This window comes from Cygnus atratus, chromosome 17 (assembly GCF_013377495.2).
Source record: "Cygnus atratus isolate AKBS03 ecotype Queensland, Australia chromosome 17, CAtr_DNAZoo_HiC_assembly, whole genome shotgun sequence".
NCBI classification, from domain to species: Eukaryota; Metazoa; Chordata; class Aves; order Anseriformes; family Anatidae; genus Cygnus; species Cygnus atratus.
Window position 1 is genome coordinate 11,522,727 of NC_066378.1, and position 22,356 is coordinate 11,545,082.

General features: G+C 53.3%; 1 protein-coding gene across 19 annotated transcripts in view; it reads left to right on the forward strand.

Moving 5' to 3' along the window:
- Positions 1 to 22,356, forward strand: part of NCOR2 (nuclear receptor corepressor 2) — a 235,881-nt gene that overhangs the window by 48,735 nt on the left and 164,790 nt on the right. For 16 of the 19 annotated variants that reach the window (XM_035565016.2, XM_035565023.2, XM_050714116.1 and 13 more), the window contains one exon: positions 19,267 to 19,478. In XM_035565016.2, the coding sequence (XP_035420909.1) occupies positions 19,374 to 19,478 (105 nt within the window). In that variant the 5' untranslated portion in view covers positions 19,267 to 19,373. Of the gene's footprint in view, positions 1 to 11,716; positions 12,429 to 19,266; positions 19,479 to 22,356 lie in introns of those variants that run through there. The other 3 variants (XM_035565024.2, XM_035565022.2, XM_035565019.2) reach the window with 3 other exon arrangements.

A 22,356-nucleotide genomic window follows, 5' to 3' on the forward strand; every position in this document is an offset into this window, starting at 1 on the left:
CTGTGCTGATCGGGCTGACTTTGTCGTCGTGGTGTGGGGTGTGAAGAGGAAATATCTGTACGGCTGTGACAGTCCCCACTGGGGAACGCAGCCGGCTCTGGCCAGCGTGCCTAACTTGCGGAAAAAAACTGCTATTTGGGTACAATTACAGTCCCACGTTAATGTGTTTGGGCCCTAGCTTGAAACACAGAGAAGGCGTGGAGCTGATTGATGTGTGTGAGGGGTTGTCAAAGGCACGCTACAGAAATAAATGGCTTTTCCCAGTGTTTCCTGTGGTTGCTGCGTGTGTTCGGCAGTTACAGGCAAAAACTTCAGAGGCTGGGGGAGTGCTTCAGGTCGGGAAATGCTCCTTCCAACAGCAGGCTTGACTCGTGTTATTGGCGACACACGGGTGTGTTATACAAAATAATTCAGTAATTTAATGATCCATAATACTCTTCTAGCTCCTACCACAGATGCTGTTGGACTCGAGTTAGATTTGTTGCTGCGAGGTTTTTTTTTTTCTTCCTCTGGGATTTGTGCCAAGATGAACTGTATGTTCTGTTCTTAACAGTTATGAGTAATGTATGTGTGAATCTATAACGTAAGTAATACGAGTATATAAAATGTGTGAGTATGCAGAATTCATGCGTCCCGTGTCTGCGGCGCGCTGCGCACATGCGATGTGTGTGTTCAGGAGGGCCGCACTGCGTGTCTGGGCAGAGCGAAGGGCATGCCTCGCAGTCGGTGCTCGCCGCAGAGCCGCGGCTGATGGCCTGCTCCCGGGTACCTGAACCCCGACTGCAGTCACCAGCGAGTACGTAATGGCCCTTTTGGAGTGGTTACATGTTGGAGAGAGCTGGAAGTCCCTCCCCGTGCTTGCAGGGGAAGTAAGTCTGCCCGGCCAGACAGCAGAGATGCTTGTGCTGCAGCATCGCGCCTCCTGAGCTGTCTGCAGAGCTGGGGTGTCCCCAAGGCCGTGTATTGGGGTACCCGTGGGTCTCAGGGGGCCGTGGTCTGCCCCGGCTGTGGGGCACCCTTCTGAAGCCACGGTGCTGCCGCTCTGGGGGCTGCGCGAGCGGCCCGCTCCACGGCTTGTTCTAATGGGATTTTTTTTTTCTTTTTTTAGACTAATAAAATGGACTTTCTCTCATAAATTATTTTTTTTTTCTTAATGTGAAAAATGAGAAGGTGGCAAGTAGCCAATTCCCCCGCCTCCCTCTTCCCAGCTCGGATGAGGTCATTGCCTCTCAAAGTTTGTACCACGCATTGTGAGACACGGCTGGAGAAGCAAGAAGTCAACAAACGCCTCTCGGAGCGGCTGGCAGCCCTGGAGCGCTGCTAGCGGAGCTGTAAGCGAGGGTGCTGGGGGGGCCTGAAGACCCTGGGGACGCAGATTTGGTACGAGGGGTCCGCTCTGTGCCCCGGCTGCTGGTGCTGTGCTGGGGTGAAATGGGAGCTGGGCGCGGGTCTGGTCAGTGCGAGGACCCCACACGTGCGAGGGGCTCGGCGTGTGCTTAGGTGGAAGGTGATCGGCAGCCGTTCTGGCACTGCTCGGCTGAGCTCGCTCTTGCGTTGACTGACTTTTTCCTTGGGAATTTCCTCGGCGCTGTTTTTGAAACCGGGGTTGCGGGAGTTCACGACCCAGCGGAGGATCCAAGACCTTTGTGTCCCCGGCTGAGCGGCTGCGTGGGGAAGTTGTTTATTTTCTTGAACACCATGCGGAGCTGCTGGTGAATTCCTGAGCTATTGTTTTCTCCCCGTCTGCCCCCCCAGCCCTCCCTCCCCTCCCGCCGTCCGGATTCCTCTCTCCTCGGCGGTGGAAGCGGTGCGGGGGCGCCTGGCCTGCGACGTGCTCCTGGGGGCTTCCCGAGGAGCTGCAGCCCTGGAGCGTGGGGTTTTGGACCTTCTGCTCGGGTCATGGGCAGTGGTACACCTGGAGCGGGTGTAGTTTAAAACGGGGAGGCTGCTGAATTGGCACGGGTCTGAAACAACAATTTCCTAAGTCCCATAACAAATTAATTACCGAAATGGTGTGAAAGCATGCTTGCTGCCTCGTGCCTTTGCCGTGAGTCTCGTTTTGGCCAGCTCGCTGTGCGCTGCAGGGGTGTGTGGTGGTGGGGGTGCTTTGTGCATCTTCGTTTTTTGTCTTGGTGCCCCATCACGGCGCTGGGAGGCGATGGGCTGAGTCGGTTCTGCGTGATCCCGGTGGCGGAGCTGGCCCGGGGGGTGTGGGTTGTCAGCGCTGTGGTCTGGAAATCAAATCTTTGCCGTGTCAGAAAGGGGAATGACGGCAGGTGACAGAAGGTGAGCGGGTAGTTGGAAAAGGGAGAAACGGAGAGCTGCGTGCCTCAAGGCTGTGCGCAGTGCCCCAGGAAGCGAGCGCCGCGGTGGGTTGTACCTACGCGTTTGCTCCCCGGCGCTGCCAGGCGCCGTGCGGGGCCTCGGCTCCGAGTCCCAGAGGTGGGCAGCCGCTTCTGCAGGGGTTACACCGGGTGAGTCTGGTGTGGGGCCGAAAAGGGGAAGGAGTGGGAGGAGGCCGTCGGGATGTCAGCTGCGACCTTAGAGGTTTTTGAGCAGAGAATAAACATGGGACTGGTGGGTCAGCCAGCGTCTGCGGTGCTCTGGGAAGGTCTGCAAGGGAGGCCTGGGGGATGCTTCCATTCGCTGACACCAGGAAGTTACAGAACTGTGGTTCTTAAGAGGAAAACCAGGAGGCAGCTGCTGTGGGCAAAAGTCAGTGCCCGAGGGCCCTGGGCCCAGCGGTGTGAGCCAAGTCCCCTGGTGCTGTGCCTGGGGATGCGGTGCTGGTCTTCCCTGGCACCGAGGGCAGGACCGAAGAAGTGCAGCTGGGAGGTAAGGGAGGGGGCTTGGGATCCAACGTGCTGCTGTGCTTTTAGGCAGAAACTTGAAGGAGAAAAAAATAAATAAAACTGCCGTTCCATCGCAGCTTGTCTGTTCTCTGGAAGCCATTTAAGCATCCCATTAATCCATTGATGGCAGCTGCTCCTGTGCTGCTGCACCCCAACGCTGTCTTCTGCTCACTTTCTCGTTGTCTTGACGCTTCTGCTTAGCAGCCTCGTTGATTTTTCCTGTCGACACGACACAATCGCTCCTTGTTAGCCTACCTTGCTCTTTACTCTTTCAAGGAAGGGAAGGAGCTGGGGAACCAGATCTGATAATTCCAGTGAGTAGAACTGTTCCCCTGAGCCCTTTATAAAGAAATAAAAAGGCTCTCCTTCTCTCTGCTTCTCTTTGAGTACAAGCACTTTACCCTCTTGGATTCCCTGCAGGCTCCTCATACTGCTAAAATTGAAACATCAAGATGTCTGAGGCAGCAGGAATTACCATCAGTGTTTTGACACCTGGAGGTACAATTTCTATTAGCTTTTATATAAAAACAACACCAGTTTTGCCAACAGAGTTCTCATTAAATAATGCATGAAGACCCCCGCCTCTGACAGTAGGTATTTTTCTTTCACTTTCTTGGACTCTGGGATAATGGCTTAATTTTTGTGGCCATTGGGGAAAAATATGCATATACTTGCAGGCAGAAATATATTTGTGGACTGGCTTCTCCCAGGCACAGAATCAATTATCCTGTTTGCTAATTAACGTGGAGAGATGGGGGAAAGCAAATTAAGGTTGGTCTGTTTGGAAGGTTTGGTTTATTTATTTATTTATTTATTTATTAGGGAATAGAATGTAGTCTTCCTGAGACATTTGATGGTAAACAAGACTTAGGTGTAGCGTGAGACAGACCCGCGGAAGAGGCTGCGTGCCCTTGGACGGAGATGGGCGCGGGGTCATCGGAAACAAAAAATGTGTGACTTGTGTTTTTGTGTAGACGACGCTTGGCATCGAGCATATGCTCTGTGCCCGCTTTTGGGGGAAATGAAGTGAAACAGAAGGGCGCAGCATGTGGATGTGACTGTTAATAGTTAGAATCAAAGTACAGTTTTGACATTTCTAACCTAATAAGTGGTGCTGCGTGTGAGAGCCTGCTTATTTTCCTTTTCACCATGAGATGCTTTGACAGAGGAGTAAAGTCCCATTTTGACATTTCTGTCATTTTAGCTAAAGAGAGAGATTACAGTAAATTGGATTAAGTGAAAATCTTCTTCAGATGTTTGTGGTTTGGGCTGATTTATGGATAGATGTCATTTGAACGTCATTCTGCATTTTTTAAGCATCTGCTTGATGGTTGCTCTAATGCTGTTGCTGCAAATAGTCCACGCAGAGGGAAAGCCGAGCGAGGAGCAGCTACCCGTGACGGATCTGGGGCTGGTGTGTGGCACAGGGACAGCAAGACACTGTCCTGCGCACGTTCCCAGCTGCTCGCTGCCAGATTCTGTGATGGCTGCTTGGATTTCAATGGAATTCTTGTTGTTAAACTCAGGTTACCTTCTGCTGAGAGTCATGCTTTTTTTTTTTTAATAGGCTTTTCTGAGTACTTTTCCCACCCTTGGAGAGAGATGGCTCAGAGCACACTTACCTTGTCATGTACTTGGCAAATCTTGGCTCTCCTCTTCCCATCGCCAGCGATGACGTCCTTGGTTTACGCCCGCGCAAAGTCTTGGTCTCGGCCGCCTTGCTGCGGGGTCCTTTAGTCACAACGCGTGTTTGTCACTTTTCCTGGAAACAAAACATTCATGAGCATGCGCTGGCTCAGTGACATAGCAGTGACGTGTGACAAGACTTTGCCTGTTGATATTTCCAAAAGATAGTGTTGGAAGTACTTCCATTAAATTAATAGCTTGAGACTTCTTAAACATATGTCCTCTGTGGCTTCATCTATTTAAGTTGTTTAATTTAAGTTATTCAGAAGCTGCTGGGGCCTTTTGGAAGCTGTGCGATGTCTTGTGGGTGGTGATGTAACCAGCCCTGCAATCAGATCTGCCCGTGATGTCACTGACGGAGTAGTCCACTGCTGCCTGGTGCAGCGATTAGTGGGATGAGATGATGTCTTTGTGCAAATGGTGATGGGAAACTGGGAAGTCCGCAGCTCTAAATTGTGTTATTTACATATAGGGTTTCTAATTTCCAGCGCAGTTTCAGAAAATACTTCGGATCCCACCTCAAAACCACTAGGTTTGAGTCCAGGAGGTAGAGGTTTATGGATTTCAGTTGTGGTCTCTGAAAGCTTATTTGCAAGTTTAGTGTTGGTTTGAAGCTTTGTACCTACACCGGGAGCTCGTAGGGTGGTTTTCTGCTAGCTTAGCTCCTTGAGCTGCTTCTGCTCAGTGCCAAGCAAGGAGCGAGAGTGTAAAAATTGCCTTTCATCCTCTTCAGGGGTTGGATCTTATGCTGTGCCTGTATCGGTTTTTGCAGTCCTGCGGCAGGAAGCTGCTATCCAGATCGGAGTTGGAGATACAGCGGGGAAGTGCTGTCAGAAGGTAGAGCACATCAAATCCCAGCTCCCGATGGTGCATCGGCTGGTGGTGCTTCACTTCTTCCCTCTGAACCGAGCCCGGCTGGCTTGATGTGCACCTCTTAGCGCTGCCTGGTTTTTCTGGGGCTTATTGGTGACACCAGAATCGTTGTGCTTTGCTTCCTGCGTCTGTGCTTGCCATCCCATAACTGAGGGGGAAGAGGTGCAACATTCACAAACGCCCCACGGTGCACATTGCCCTTGCACTTAAAAGAAAAGACTTTGATTTTTGTCGTGTGGGTGTTTCATGCTTTACGAGCGATTCAAAGTGCGATTCTTAAAAATACCTTCTGTATTGTTTTCCGTGATACGATTATTTGTGGGAGATCACACTACTGAGGGAAGATAAATTTGTAATCCTGCTTAGCGGCTGATCTTATCCTCCCTGAGTAGCTATTGTTACATAAGGGACAGTGACCCGAAATCCACCTTTTAAAGCAGTGGACGGGAGATGCCTTCCCCTGGTGCCCTTGCGCACAGCAGCGTCGTTCAGGCTTTGTAGTGGTTTAAAGGCTGGCGATTTTACTTCCAAATCCGAGTGCCCCTCCTAACTCACCTGTAGGTCGGCGTGCCCAAGAGAGCAGCAGCGTAGCGGTAGGCGGCTTATTTTTCTGGCAGCATGGTTACTGAGCCAGGCCGTGTTAAACAAGACCTCTCTGGATCTTTCACAGCCGGGCACGCTGGGAGGTGTTCACAAAGCAGCGCTGTCTGAGGCTGCATGGCCCAAATCACAGCGAGGAGCAAGTGGTTTGATCATGGATCCTCCCGGGGAGGTTATGGGGTGGGAGCTTCGGGGCACAGGGCGGGCAGGCTGCTGAGCAGGAGGGGCTGAGCTGCTGCTTGGGAGCAGGGCCGAAAACATCTGCAGGAGCTGCCCGCCTCCGTGCTCGTTGTTTGAGCTGCTCAGTTAAAGCAGACGAGGAGCTGGCAGCGCGCTTCTTGGCGTGGGCCTTGTGGTGGTGGAGCTGGAGATATTCCCCCTCCTGCTCAGCTGGCCCTTTCTCCTCCCACGCCTCGCAGTCACGTAGCAGCGCCAGGCTGAGCTCAGGTGAGGCATCTGCTCGCTGCCTGCCGGGGAGGCCGGTGGAGCGCAGCCGACCTGAGGCATTTGATTGCTTTTATTTCCCCCTCTCTCCTGAGAAACGCTACAGGAAATATCTCAGCGTCAAGAGCTCCATCTAAAGCTGCGGTGCTCCTTCTGTCTCTGCCTGCTTTCAGAGCTCCTCGGAGGAGGGAGCACAAGCTGCTCACCTGCACAGCCAAAAAGTGGAGTCGGGAGCTGCTGCTCCCAGGCACCGGCTGCTCTCCAGCTCGGTGGGGCTCTCGTCTTCCACCGCTGCTCCGGCGGCTCCTCCGAGCTGAGCAAGCAGGCGGGCAGGTGGAGGTGCCCTCCCTCCCCTCTGAGCATCCAGCTCGGGTGATGTTTGCCCCTGGAGGCACCGGTAACGCCGGGCTTTGCAGCCCGGAGCCAGTCCCTGAGGTTTGCTGGAGGGCTGTGCCGTAGGCAGCGCTCGGGACCGGGGCCGTCCTTCCTTTACTCAAGGCGATGTCCTAATGGCTGGCAGCGGGCAAGAAGGAAGGAAGAAGAGGGTTGGTTTTTTTTTTTTTTTTTTTTTTTTTTATTTCTTCAGTGTGGGTGAATCGGTGTTGTCCGTGATGGATCCTCACTGCGACAGGCTCTAAGTGGCAGCTCTCAGGGGAAATCAGCCTGCAGCTTTTGACTTTATTAAATATTCTCCAGCGCGATCCCGAAGGACTGCTTCTTAACGTTCTGCGATGTTTCATCTGTATTTTTAGCATCACCTACGTGAAATGTGGCCGCATATAGCCTGTATTTACATTAAGGTCTGCGTACGAATGGTTGAGAACTGATAGATGGCATGTTCTGTTCTTCAGATCAGCGCCGTGAGGATGTCTTATAGGGAGGTATAAGAACCTTCGTTGGCGATACTGTGGATTATTATGAAGCCTGATAGCTCTCTTGGAGCTCTGGCTTATAACGATTGATTTACCTATTTATTAAAACACCTATTTAATGATTGAGTGCGGTGATCTTTGTTGAGCATCAACAGCAGGGCTGCGCTTGGGCTCTGGAAGCAGAAGCTTGGCACGGACGTGCTGCTTGTTTAACGTGCTAACTTTCAGTCTGTCCCGCTCCTGCCTTGCAAGCGACTTTCCGCTCTACGTGGTTAAATGATCTGCCGTGATGAATGGCATATGTTCAAGGAGGTAATGGTGCGGTTTTCCTTGGGAGTTGGAGCTTGTAGGGCTTGGTAATGTTGTGGCGAGGCTGCCGATGGAAATGAACACGTGGGGATTCGCTGGCTGTGGGAATGGTCTCGCCCCGTGGAGGGCTGTTGTGAAAACAAAACCCAGGCTTGTTAAGGGCTGGGGGAAAAGGAAGATGATCTGGGGGCAAGCTGCAATTTATATTTCTTTCCATGCTGTCAAACAACTCAGCGTTCATTCGTGTGTTTACTTCCAGAATCTGTCTGCGATATTTATCTGTTCGTTTCATCTGCAATATTTATCTGCTCCTGGAGATTTCCTACCAATGGGCAACCAGCCGTGCCCTAGGAGACGTGGGAAGAGCGGAGCGGCGCGGGTAGGCTCTGACGGCCTGTGCCTCCTCGTTCAGCCCCCAGCCAGCTGCTCGGCAGCTGTTGTCACTGCTGGGACCACAGGGATTCGAGCTGGGAGCTTCCCTCGCTCCCCAGGCGTGAAATCCCCGTGGAGCCAGGAACCCCGGCGCAGCGAGGCGGCAGCAGCGGCGTGCTGGGCTCGGGGGGGCCTCTGCAGAGACCCCGCAGGGTAGAGCACTGGGGTGGCTTCCCAGGGTACAGTGTTGCTTACAGTTCGCTTGTTTAGGTGAATTCATGGGCTATTTCAGGCCGTGTATAAGACTTGGGTCCATGGGCACTTGTTTCCAGGAGGACTGAGTGTGCCGAAGGTCAGAGATGCGCAGTTTATCCCTACTCTGCCAGCTTTCACCGATCCTCTTCGCATAAATGGGCCTTTTGGAGAGGTAGCTTTCCTATAACGTACAGAACTGCTGTTCCAGTAGCCCTACAGGAATAAAGGAGATGATTGCCCAGCCTGACAAAAGGCGAGCGCAGCAGCCTGGAGCAGCTCAGCACTCCCCGTGGTGGGAGGCGAAGGCGCCCCTTGCCCAGCTGGCTCCCTCCAGGGGCACGGCTTTGGGTGCTGGTCTGGGTGTTGGGTGCTTCTCCAGGACACTGAGATGCGACGAAGAAAGGGAAGGTTTCTTTGCCCTCTCTGACTGCTTGAATACTTTTCTTGACTTTTTATCTGCAAAGTGTGTAACTTTAACCCCAGCCGCTGAATGGAGCATGGTAGATGCTGCTTAATTGTGAGGGGGGGAAGCAATGAATTCCCTGGTGGGTGAGAGCTTACCCTTGGTGCCCTGACCTTGTTAAAACACGTTAACTCAATAAAAGCCTGAGTATTCAAAGACAAGCGACTTCTTCCTACCTGGAGGGGCATAATTAAGCCATTCCACACCCCTTAAACCAGAGCTGTGGGAGGAGGACAGAAGAGCTCTCTGTCCTGCCTGCCTGCGTAAGCGAGCAACTTCCCACTGGGGTCGTTTCGGCTCCCCCAAGCAGCACCCAGCAGCTGGGAGGCTGTTAGCAGGCGCTGGGACAGCCTGGCTGTGATTGCAGAGGAAACCCGGAATTTCCTGACCGCTGGTGAGTGACACCCTGCTTCTGCAGGGCACGCAGATCTGCAGCATCTTGCATCGGTTGAAATTGTGGTCAAGTGTTTTGCATTAAAACAGACAATTTCCTGGACAAAGCATGCAACAAAACCTAGCGGGGGAAGGTGGGGGTGGTTATGTTCATCCATAAAAGTTCCTGCGCAACATAAAATTGGAGTGTTACCCCTTCCTTAGGGTTTCCTTGTTTAAACATTCCTCGGATGTTTGCGAAGTACATCTTAGTTTTATCCATGTCCACAGAACAGACCCAAGGAACTTTAACGCCTTGATTTACTTTGGGGATTTGAAGGGAGATGCAGGAGTTTTCTCGAGTGCACGTCTCATTCCAGCCGTGCTCCCTCCTGCTCCAAGGCCATGGCTCGGGCACCACCACGACAGGCAGCGGCTCCTCTCCTGCTCCTGGCGCAGCCGGTGGCAGCTGGCCCTGCTGCTGGGGCACCGGGGGGACAAGGTGCGGATGTCCCCTCCCCGGGGAGCCCGACAGAGGCCAGCTGGCAGTAGCTGGGGGGGCTGAGAGGGCTCAGAGGTCTTTACGAGCTGCCTCTTGGTTATTTTAAAAACGCTGTGCTCTATTGCTGCCTTTGGCTCGGGCGGTGAGGTGGAGCAGGGCTTGATTCCCCCGGGCTCCGGAGGAGAGGGGAGCTCACACGGGGTGGTGGGAATGGCCGTGGCTGCCGGTGCCCTCCCCGTGCAGAGTCCTCATCAGGACCACAGCTGTCTGAAGCTAAAACCACCGTTGTTGGCTGCTTCCACGAACGCGCCAGGGCTGCTGGCTGCAGTTGTTTCATGAGCAGCTCAGCCGCCCAAGCGAAGGTGATGGAGATTTGGCGATGGAAATCCTCCGTTGTCCCTGTGTAAGCTGTCCTGTGCCAGCCCAGTACCAAGGAAAACTCATTCTCATACCAGGGATAATTTCAGATGCTGTGTCTTTTCTTGCTGTGGGTAACCAAAGTTCATCTCAACTTAAATCTGAGGCCTTCATGCATTGAGCTCATCACCTTGATGAAGGGGAACATCCTTTAGTACCCCTCAGATGCACTCTGAAAAATTTATTATTCTGTAATTTGTTTCTGTAGCTCCATAAACGCAAAATTTGACCTTGGGACTCTGACTGCTGCTACCTGTGCTGACTTCCCTGGTGCTTTTGCCCTGACCAGTTTTGTCCGAACTCGTCGACTCGCTGCTAGGGCTCCCGCTCGCCCACGAGAGGAGCTTCCCAGCCGGCGAGGAGCGCTTTGCGTCAGACGTTTCCCTCGTGGTTTTTCTTCGTTCCTGCCATGTGGCCAAGGGTTGGAGGATGAGTAACCAGCCGAAACCTCAGCCCCAGGGTAGGTAGGCGCAGGGTGACCGAGGGTATCTGCTTGTGCCTGCGCTGCCTCGGCTGCGAGCTGGACTAGTGACTCATCTGAGGAGTGACTTGGGTGGCTGAGGGTTTTTTTTAGTAGCAATAGTTGTTAATAATAAATAGCTTTGAGTTCAGCGATTGCAAAACAGGGCAGGCTGATAGCCCAGGGACTGAAACGGAAATTTCACCAGGAAACGAGGCAAAGTTCTCCCCTCCCTCCGGTACCAGGGGACGGGTGGGCCAAAGGCTTCAGACCCCGTCCTGCTGGCAGGCGTTGGGTGCACGCCGTGAGGCTGGATTTGGGGTTGTAGGCAGTGGTCACTGAAGGCACGACACCCATTCCCAGACTGATTTCCTGCAACCTATGAAAAAGCCTTTGTGGGATCATGCTTTTGGTTACCAGGACAGAAGCCAATTCAGAAACTCAGTTCTTGAATTCTTGGGAGCAAATTTTCCTTTCCTCAAGGTTTTTACGTGCAGTACTGTTGACAAAAAATGTGCGTGCGGCCCTAAGAAGCTATGAAAACCATCTCTTGTGAACAATCCCTGGTAGGTAAGATAGAGTGAGGTTAAAACTCACATCTCTTATTAAGAAACAGAACAACAGAAGGGAAAGGAATTTCTTCCTTCATGTGCTCATGTTGCTTTTTATTTTCAGATGTGCAGCATGGGTAGTTGAAGTTGTTGAAATGTGTTTTACTTTGTTTATTCTAACTTACAAATAGCTGCAGCAGGTACAGTTCAGAGCTTTTCAGGCCTAATGCCTCAGCCTTTCTCTTTGTGCAAGCTCACCTTGCTTAATTTTATAGTTGAAGCTAAAATTTTCATGAAAATGTCGGATACCCAAACTTAAACATCTAGGAAAAAGTCATGTCCTGCTCTCTCAAATGAACCAGAGAGTGTAAGAGAGATAAAGTTGTCTGAGTTTGGGCAAAGAAAAGGTTCATTGCCTTTGCTTCCTCTTTACAGGCTCAGTTTCTGAGGCCATTGAGTAAATTTCCAGTGCGTGGTGGTGTCAATTATTGTGATTTTAAAAGCTTAGCACAAGTCATGCAATATGTGGCGGTCAAAACGATGTTTTCCTTTCCCCCCCCAAGGTTTACTTTTGCAATCTGTACGTTGTGCAAATCCTGGGAGAAATTTCTTAAAGCTCTGCCCAGGAAAGAAAAGCTTGACAACGTGACTCAAACCAGATCTGTCAGCCTCTCCAACTCGGGGAGGCGTAGAGCTTCCCAGTGGAAGGGCAGACCCTGAGACGTGTCCTGTCTGTGGAGCAGGAGTTGAAGGAGTCCTTGAAAGGCGACTGAAGAGGAGTCTGCAGACTCCCAGAGGGCTGCGAACCGCAGGCTCAAAATCACTGCTCTGAGCCTGGGAAAGGGAAATTAAAAAGGTGCCAGCTGGTGGAGCAGGGGGAGAGGAGGAGGAGGAGGAAGAGGAGGTCGCCTTCTCCTGTCCCCCTTCCCTCGCTGCAGGCTGTCCGGCATCCCGCGGGCTGCTACGCCTCGGATGCAACCGGTGAAATATTTTTGGTGCCTCTAGAGAGGCTTTGACTTTCTGTCTAGCAGGTATTAATTACCTAGCTGAGGAAAGCAGAACACATACCCAATTAATGGCTCCCACCGCTTAGACCCGTCTCCCCGGCTGCTCTGCTCTGAACTAATGAGCAGCTCCTTTCACTGGGCCACCGGTGAGCCTGAACTCATCGCGTTTCCTGGGGAGAAATGAAAGAAGCAGAAATGCGCGGGAACAAATGGCTGGAATTTGGTCATTAACCTGGGCTGAAAATTGACTCAATCTACTAGTAATTACCCGGGGAGTACTAGGAGAACGGCCTGGTGGAGGGTTCAGAGCTGCTATTTGACAGATGATCACGAGCAACTGAGTTAGCATCACGTAAGCTGCTGTCCGGCGTCGGAGGTGCGGTAACGTGCTGGGTAAGTACGGCTCCTTCACCCCAACCTGGAGTAAAACGGGTCAGTCTGGATCAGCTCCGGCCTCGAGTGGCTCCATTCTTCAGTGATATTTTATGGCACAGCCGCACAGCATCTCATGTTTTTGAGTACCTTAGTTTACAGGTCATTTAATTTATTTGCAGGCTTTGTTTCAGTTCCCTAGGGTAATTTTGCTCCTCTGTACGTCTTCCTATGGAGGCATTAAATTGTGCAGTTTGTCACAATAGTTCAGCTCTTACGCTGGCAGCCAGGGCTCTTCAAAGATGCTTGTGTGAAGTTGAGACTCCTGAATCATTAGAGGATCCTGAAAGAAAAAGAATAATTTAGAACAAGGAGATGTTTTGTCATCTTTGAAACTGGGAGCGTGCGAAAGGAGAGAGTGTTTAGCAGTGCAATCCTCCTCAAAGAGCTTATCTCAGGGAATCCAGAAAATGAGTTTCCCTTCTTTATGCGGGATGTAAATAATCAAAAATGTCACTCCCAAGCTGCGTAATTTGTTCAACAAAAGAATCTCGAGAAGATGACTCCCCAGGCTTTCATGGTGTGCCCAAGACATCAGAGGACTTGTCTCCGCAGCGATGCGAGCTGAAGTGTTTGAAAACCAAATGAGCAGCAGCATGTGCCGGGCGAAATAAATAAATAAATAAGGCTCACAGGTGCTTTGTAAGCTCCCTCGCATTCTAAAAGCCGTGTTTATCTGGCTAGTCTGGGGTTAGGTTAGCTCCTGGGAGCTGCGAGTGGATGCAGTGATGATGTGGTGTTACAGCGAGGGTTGTTAATGTGCTGTTTAATGTGCTTGGAAGCGGGGCTGAATTAGGCCTACAGTTACTATATCATTATCGCGTGTTGGCAAGGAATTGCATTTTTTTTTTTCTTGATTTAAAGCTGCTTGCGCATGTTTATTAAACTGAGATTAGTACTGCATAACAGTTAGGATATTTAAGCACATGTTTAATGTAAGGGGGGTGCCGAAGTGGGAAAGACGTGCGGGGTGGTACACGGGAGGGGGGCCACGTGGCTCCCCTTTGCCCCCAGTGGGGGCACGCTGCTCGGGCTGGGGTCTGCTGGAGGGGCAGGGGCTTTGCTGCACACCAGCACCCCGTGGTCGTCCTGTCCCAGCGGGGGCACCTCTCGGTGTGAACTCACCCGGCGTGTGTGGGGCTGGAGCTTTTGGCTGGGCTCCCGTCAGAAAACGGGCTTTTTTTTCAGCGTTTTTTCCATCCCTAGGGCTTCACTAGTCACTTCTGCTGGTTCCCTCCTGTTGTCCTGCACTGGTTTTCTTATCTCTTTCTGGCTGCCTGTGTCCCGTCTGTGCTCTGGCACTTGACCATCACTCCTTTCCTTTCCTCTCCTCCTCCAGCCTCCTGCCCGATTTCCCTTTGCAGTCCCAGCGCCCGGGTGGTTGTGTGTGTGTGTGTGTGTTTTTTTTTTTTTTTTTTAAATTTCCTCTTCAGGCATTTCCATTTGTCTTTGCAGATCATCTTCAACAAAGGCCTCACATGCTCTAATTTGTTTTCTATTTCCAGCCTACACTTAAAATAACCCCTTTGTTTCATGAATGGCCCGTGCCTGGATCCAAATCCTTTTTTTTTCTGTGGGGTTTCTTTTTTTTCCCCCCTCTGTTCCTCGTCAGTATCCTTAAGGGTTTGAAGGGTCCCTTTTGGGCACGCAGCCTGCAGCTGCCACTCACCAGCAGCGTGTCGTGGGTGGCCGCGTGCCCGTGCGCCGGCACTCGCCATGGAGAAGGGAGCGAAGGGGTTTGGAGATGTGGTGCGGGAGCAGCTCTGCCACCGTGGGCTCGCCGTCCGGGGGTCAGCAGCGTGCCTTACCACTTGGGACCCCTCAAACAGGCTGTTGGCCCTGGGGCTGCCGAGCGCGAGGAGTCACGGCACCGGCTCAGGGTGTGCTTTCTGCTGCTGGAGCACGAGGCCCGGCCTGTGCCGCTGCTCGGAGCGGGCCCGCCTGGAAAACCTGCCTTGGGAAACGCCGCCGGGAGCGGGCCTGGCAAAATCACACCCTCCGACCTCGCTCCGCACGGCCGCGGTGCCAAGATTTGCTCGCAAACACCGGCAGAGGTTATCTCGGGGCAGGGCTAAACGCGGGTCCTGCGCCCAAAATAGCTCGGAAAGATTGAAAAGCGGTAACACAAGTCCCAAATCCCGCTTTGCTGCTCCGGGCAGTGACAGGGGCAGGGCGGAGAAGTCGCCTTTCGTCGGGGCTCAGAAGCGGTGCTGCACGGAGCCACTGGTGCCACTCCAGCAAGGAGGAGGCACGGCGGCACACCGGGCACAGCTCCTGAGCTGCTGCCATCCCCTCCGTGGCCGTAGGACCCGCTGTGCCTGCTCATGAGGGTAACATCCTGCCATCGCGGTGCTGTGACCTGTCAGGTTGTGCTGAGCCCCTGCCTCCTGCTCTGCTCCTCCAAGGCAGGCACGGTGCTGGGAGATGGCACGGGGTGAAGGCCCCGACCGCGGGGCTGAAACGAGCCCCGAGCCCTGCCGGGGAGCTCGGGGCGTGCCTGATCTTTCGTGTTGACCCTGTGCTGCTATTTTAATTTAAAACCTCTGTACCCCGCTGGGATTGAATGCTACTGTGGATTCCTGGGCTGCAGACAGTGACATTGTTTTCTTTGTTATTCTGAATAGAGCCCTAAATTTATGGCAGACGGCCGCCTTTCCTATTGAAAGGCCTTGATAGATACAGTACATACAAATATTTGTGGATAATGTCAGCTGTCTTCTAAGAAAATTTCATGCACATATTGATTAGACAAATCCATTATCGTTACGTTGTGGTGCGTTTCTTAGGAATGTCCTCCAACCCGTTTTCATTACGTCTTAATTATTTTTCTGCTTCCACCAGCGCTCTAAAGAAAGCGGGGGTAAGTCTCCGGCTGCTTCTGAGCTCTGGTTTTGATCGGGGGATGTGTGGCATGTGAATGCCATTACGGGCTGCGGGGCGGCTGCCGGCAATAAATGGGCTTTTCCGCGGGGCCGCGCACACGTGCGGGCTTGGGTTTTAGGCATGGTGGCTGGTCGGGCTCCTGGAGGTGAACGGTATTGCTTGGTATTAATTAAGCGTTATAAACGAAGGTCTCCTTGATTTTTGTTTCGAAATGCACGAGTTGGCTGGAGGATACATCTTTTTTGAGTGTGTGTTTGAAGAGGAAAATCGTCATGTATTTGGCGTCCGAGTAAAGAAGAGCTGTTTGTTTTTCCTAAAACTTGCATCGTTTTGTTTGCAATTAAGCATTAGCTGTAGCGTCAATACTTTTCAATTAAATGTACCCCGGTGAGTGCTAGCAGCACGTCGTTCACTCCCCCGTGCCGGGGACGCATCGCGGGGCGGTACTGGCTGTTGCCTTTAAGTTGTCTCTTCTTGTTGTCTTTCTGCTGTCATTTTGTGGGCTACCTTCTAACGTCTTCTGCGGACCATCATGGTCTGTAGACCACAAGTTGAGTAACGTTACTTTGCACTTCAGAAACAGAACAGCCTGTTAATCTTATTTCAGCGGTTCTTTGCTTATTTTTTTTAATGTTTATTTTAAACTTGAGCACTCTGTTCTCGATGAGATCTTTAAAACTGCTATAAGCAGGGATGGAGCGGTACTTTCTGAGAGCTGGGAGTGCCTTGTTCTCACCTTTCAGCCAGACGAAGCCAGGCAGGGGTAATTAGGGCGGCTCACCCACGCTCGTACCGTGGCAGCAGCAAGCCGGGGATCCAGCTGGGAATCCTGCTCTCCCTTGGGATCACGGAGCAGATCGCCGGGCTCACTCTAACTCTGAAGAGCAACAAGTGCGTTGAGCGTTTCTAATTGTTAACAAATCAGCTTTCTTGCAAAGGACTCTTAAATCTTTGCTACTTTTCTTGGCATGGGCAGAATCCGTGCGTGCTTTTGCTGGGGTCGGGGCTGTGCTGCTGGCCTGGCGCAGACACGCACGGCTCCGCGGCCAAGTGCCAAGAGCGCCTGTCCCATGGCGAGGGGGTGTTGAAGGCTTCAGCAGGGAGGCAGGGGCCTGGGAGGCTCCCAGACGGGAGGGAAGAAACGGGTTCAGGAGCCCCTGCAGGTTCTCGCCTCGGCCGCAGCTCTGTGCTGTCGTCCTGGGGCTGGATTTGCCAGTAACCTCCTGCTTTCTCCTGTTTCTAATCAGGCTGTAAATCTCCACGTACCTAGCACCGTAATGGCTAACGCAGGTCTGTGGATAAAACGTTCTCTGATCAGGACTCCAACCAGGGGGGAGAAATACTTTTCCTGTGAGACAATGTCTGTTCCTCATCAAAATCAGTTGAGAAAAGTAGTAACCAAACAGCCCAGCCTTAAAGATTTAAGGAGCCTGGCTGCGCTATTTCTGTTTCATTTCCCATTAATCTGCCCCTATTGTTTGCATTCCTCTCGTACAAACAATTAATTCACGGGTACCGGCTGCTGGGGCTGGCTCCCCTCGGGGACCTGTCCTCCTGCAGCTGGGGAGCCGCTGCTTTTTGGTGCACGGATGGAGCTCCCCGAGCTGGCCTGCGTGGAACTGATGAGCACAAAGATGGCACCGAGGGTAAAAACGGCATTTGTGGACCCCCACATCTCCACCCCTTAGAAACTGCAGTCTCCAATAACTGAGCTCGGTCACTTCCCCGTACAACGCGGTGCCCGCGGATCTGCTGGCGCGGTCACCGTTTGCTGCCGCGCCGAGAAGTTTGGGGAATGTCTGGAGGGCTTTGGTTCTGCTCGCTGCCTGCACAAAGAGAAGCAAAAAGCCTTTAAACTCTTCTGAAGCGTGACAGTGTGTCTTGGCAGTTGGCGCTGCGTCTTAAAGCTGAACTTCTGATCTGAAGAGGGTTTTTTTAAAAAAAAAAAAAAAAAAAAAGAGAGAAAGCCATTGCGTTTCTGTCCTGCAGACAGCTGCTGTGGTGCGCTCCAGTCCTCCTGGTGAGCTCTGAGTGGGGCACTTGGCTCGGTGCAGCCCGCCAAGGGCTCCGGGTCCCCTCACCGTGGAGCGTGTGTACGGATGTGTGTGCAAATTAACCCCCAGGTGGCTGCGAGCGAGGGTGCCCGAGTTCGGATCTGTTGTTGGGAAAGTACCTGAAACTTGTGCAGATCCCAGCTGGCTTTTGGCGCTCTCGAGCGCTGCGCATGCTTCCTTGGCAGCTGCAGGGAGGCTTGGGGCCGGCGATCTGGGGACACAGCTCGGCCCTGTGGCCACGTTTGCAAGCCCTGGGAGCGTGGTGGCCATGGAGGTGAGCGGAGCAGGTGTCTGACCGCCTGCTCGGGGGGATCGCGGCTCGCATCGCATCCCGTCGGACATGCGAGGGGAAGCGGGGCAGTCAGAGTGGAAGTGGAAACGCGTCCCCACCGCCTTCTGGGTGTCTCTGAATTCCCCGGCGTGCTCAGGGGCTTTCCTGCCCGGGGGCGGGCGGCACCGAGCCCTGCGAGGCAGCCGTCCTGTTCTGTACCAGGGGCAAACCTTGATAATCCACATTGAGATAATCCACATTTCTGCCATCCTTTGGCCTTAATGGGAATAATTTGATTTTTTTTTTTTTTCATATAACTTGAGCCCTCTGTAAGGGGGATTCCTTTGCTTGCCGGGCCCTGCTGGGGCCGTTGGTTTGGTTTGATTTTGTGCCTGGCGGCCGAGCAGAGCGTGGATGCAGGCGCAGCGGCGAGGCGGTCCTGTGCCTGCTCGTCGCAGATAGCGAGTGGTTTATCAGCACGGGCTGATCTGTGGTCTCGCAGGAAAAAAAAAAAAAAAAAAGGCTTCCTCTTCTTTTCCTTTCCCACCCCTTTTTGGTTTTTGTACATGCCAACTGCTGGTTCAGTTGAAATCGCGTTGGCTCGGGCTCTCAGCGCACCCCGGAGAGCGGCGGGGAGAGGCCAGCGGGTAGCTCGCAGCACCCTAAGCTTTTTCTGCTGCTCCTTGTGTGCTGATGAAAGAGTTCGATACCACTGCGGAGCTTGCACAAATCTATACTTAATGAGCACCTCCGCTGGGGAGGAGGCGGTGTGCGCGGCTCTGCGTGAGATGGAGGAGGAGGGAGCGGTGCCACAGCTCTCCCCGCGCAGGTCGGTCATGGCAGCATCCTCCGAATCCAGGCAGCAGTGGGAATTTACACTTTGTGTAATTAACCATTAGTATGAGAATAGTGGTTAGTGCCTGCTGAACTGGCAGCACGTAGACGTTTGTTACTTCTTAGCTGAAATCCTGACCGAGTGGAGGCCTAAGGTCCTCTCCAAACGCGCCGCTTGAGGTATCTGTAAAAAGCAGCAACTCGTAAACCTCTCCTGGGGGTGAGGGGCGTCCTCCCACTGTGCTGGTTTTCCTGACTGCGTTACAGCTGCGAAAGGGATTGCGACACATGATAAACCATGGAACATGTGGGCGACATGTTTGTGAAAATACCTTCTGGGCCATGCCGTCTTCTGTGGCACTTGATCCTAATCAGCAAGGCTGATTCAATATTCGGGTGGCTCTGGAGGCGTGACACAGCGTGGCCCCGGGGGTTGCGAGGGCTGCTGGGCAGTCCAGTTACCTGCCCAGTTACCTGCCGGGACATCAGGGCTTGCCTCAGATGGATGCAGAAACTACCACAGCTTGGCAAGGAGGGCGTCGTGTCTGCAGATGCCGGGAAGTGTGAGCAGGGAAGGGGGGTGCAGGAGGGACCTTGCGATAGCAGCTCGGGAGGGACGCCACGGGGCAGGAGCAGGGCTGGTGGAGAACCACGAGTGGTCAGGTCCTGGGAATCACCCGAGGCTTGATGTTCAGCTATCTTGTAGGACTGTGGTTGACTTGAGTTTTAATCTGCTGCTTTCTTCTTTTGCTTGCAGTTGTTGCGTGACGTGGAAAGCACACTCATGATGAAGAGGAGCTCTCGGCTCTCCTAATCCTCTGTCGGTGATTTGGAAGCAGCGAACGCCGCGTCTGCTCTTTCGACATGTCTGGATCTACCCAGCCGGTGACACAGAACTGGCGTGCCGCTGAGCCGCGCTACCCCCCGCACGCCATGTCCTACCCGGTGCAGATCGCACGGCCGCACGCGGTAAGCAGGACACCTTCCTTCAGTGCCCACCCGTGGGACGGGGGCTGCGTGGTGTCCCCCAGGGCCGGGGCAGTGCTGCAGCTGCGCTGGCTCTGATATGGCTGGTGCAGAGAAATCAGGCCGTTTCCGCGTCTGCAATACGGGATTTCATCCTTCCTCTCTCACGTGATCCTCTTCCTTTCCTCTGCACGCCGCTTTCAGCTTTTCTCCTCCTAGCCCTTGCTGCGATGGGCTCCGGCTCATCACCTCTGAGTGCTGGAGACCATTTGTCCACCCAGGGAGTGCACTGGGGTAGTGCTGCAGCACTGAAGGCTGGGGGAGAGGGGAAGCATGGATTGCAGCCCACCCAGAGCTGGAGCACGCTGACTCTGGCCTTTTTCAGCGTGACCTTTTTCGCCCTGCACCACGAGAGGAGCGGCATCCTCTCCTGGGTGTGGGCTCATCGCTCCCCAGCACGCCCCTCCTTGGTCCTCAGGTCCCCGCGATCTTTTCCATCTTATCTTTCCCCCTACTTTTCCCTCCCTCCCTCCCCTTTGACCTGTGCTCTTGTCTCCCCCTGGATCAAGCCATAAGCTGAGGGCTGGCTGTGCTTTGTTGAAGGCGCTGGAGCTCGCATGGGTTAATTCACCCAGATCCGGCCTCTCCCTTCTGTGCCCTGTCACTCACGTCTGTGCTTGCTCATCCTGGATGTTTGAATGCTTTAGGCTTAAGCCCTTAATGGAAAAAAACTCTCCTTAGTGGAACAGCTTTAGTCAGCTCAGGCTGCTTAAATGAATCTTATTAGGTGCTGGAGTGTGGCACTCACTTGTAAGGCTGCTCTCTGGAGCCAGCTTCGTGGCGAGCTGCAGCGCGGTGACCGCAGCCAGGAGAGCGCTCGTAAGGCGAGTTAGCGAGGTGACCTTGTCTCGGGGTTACCTTTCTGATTGTAAAGGCTGCTGAACTGTAAAACTCCTGCTGCGCCGAATCGAAGGTTTGACTTGAAAGGCTGGAAATCCAAGGTATGTCACTGAAGGGGTGAAATTTCCCTGTCTGCCCTCTTTGGGCTTCAGCAGAGCAGCGCGTAGAGCAGAGCTGGAGCTCGGAAAGGCTTTGAAATAGAAATGTAAGGAGGGTGCAAGGCGAGCTCTTGGCCGCATTAACTGGCTCATCTAGATTGCTTGGGGTCTGCATGGTTCTGCACAAAGAAGCTTTTCATCCAGGGTATGAGACAGGCTGACCTGGTTTGATCTAGCGGGGATTTGCTTCCATCAGTGTGAGCGTGTTTATTTGGGAGGTGGGATGGAACGAGAGCATTTGTCTGAACAAGAAAATCCCAGTTCTCGTTTTATCAGGAACTCGAGCAGGAGCAGAAGCAGAATGTGCCCAGGTGAGCAAGATCTGCTGCTGTTGCAGAGCCGATTTAAAGACAAATCCCAAGGCCTGAAGACCTAGTGAGGAGGGGGATTTTAGGAGAGCGCAAGTAGCTCCTCGCCTTGGGGTTGAGTCCTCGTCCCTTGCCAACACACACTGCTCCCCTTCGTGTCGCAACAGCAGGACGAACCAAATGGGGCAGTTGTTTGCAGGTCTGAGCTCTGGGTTTCTCCAACCTGTCCCGCTCCCTGGCTAGAGTGAATACCGGTTTTATTCTGTCCTGTTAATGTTGGAAGACAGTGCTGGCAGCTGCTCCTAGAAGCTATTTTTACAGCCGCGCGCAATCTTTCAAAGTTAGGTGATGCCTTTTGGGTGTCTGCACGCAGGGGAGGTTGAGGTTTTGAGATGGAAGGCCAGGAGGATCCTGGCGCCCGCTCGGTGGAGGCGTGCCAGCCCCGCGGGATCGAGCGCACCTTGCCTCTGCTCGAGAGGGTGGAAGGTGCTCCTCGGGCTCCTGTCCCCGTGCCGTCTGCCCTCACTCTCAGGCGCTCACCCCCGCGAGCATCTCGCCTGGCAGCGCTGGGGCTGGGGCTGGTCCCTGCTGGGGTCGGTCGGAAGAGGAGAGCCCAGTCGCTTTGAAGTCTCTGTGCTGCTTAATATTAAAAAAAAGTCCGTGGTATTTGCTCGCATGTCTTGGCCAGGTCAGTCCTGTCATGGGGTGTGTTTGCACAGTGAGAGCTTGTTTGGAAGAGAGCGAGGGAGGCCAAAACCAACCCAACGCTAGCGTGCCTTGCATCTAATTAGGTCTTGGTTCTGGTTTGCTGCATTCCACGACAGCCTTTCATGAGAACTGGGAATTTGTCGGCCCTGGGATCCTTCCCCTGGCTGGGGAAACTCCCTGGGTCACCTCCTCCTGGGCACGTGCGTGGGGCTGAGCACAGCAGGGCTGCAAATGCCATTATAACACAAATAAATAATTACAGTCCAACTGTGACGGTCGCACCCAGGGAGATGCGGTGCGGCAGGAATACTGAGCTCAGAAATGAGCCGTGACATTATTTTAGGCTTGGAGACACTTTATGAAAAGTGATTTAAAGGATTGCAGCTGTTTGATTTCACAGATGAGGCAAGCGAGAGTGGGCGTCGTGAAGGGGCAGAAGGCAGTGGAAAGCAGGCCGGGCATTTTTCTTCTCCTGTCGTACAAAACCTGGGGGAAAAGATGTGTTTGAAATGAGCAAACAGAAATGTGCTGCGTACAGATGGGCAGCATCTCCCGGCAGCCAGGTCCAGGAGTTGCTGCTGTGTTCGTAGCTGATGGAGAAGATCCAGTACCAGCAAGGAGTTTGCTGCCTGGTTTCGCTCCTCGGTGCCAGCTCTGGGGAGGGCTGCGGGCCCACGGGCCGCATCCAGACTGAGCTTTGCTGGGTGATGCAGAAGCTCTCTTCTGCAGGGTGGGTTGGTCCCCGCCTGTACCGGGGCGTCCTGCCCCTCGCTGGCAGGCATCGGGTGCCAGCAGCTGTCAGGGAGG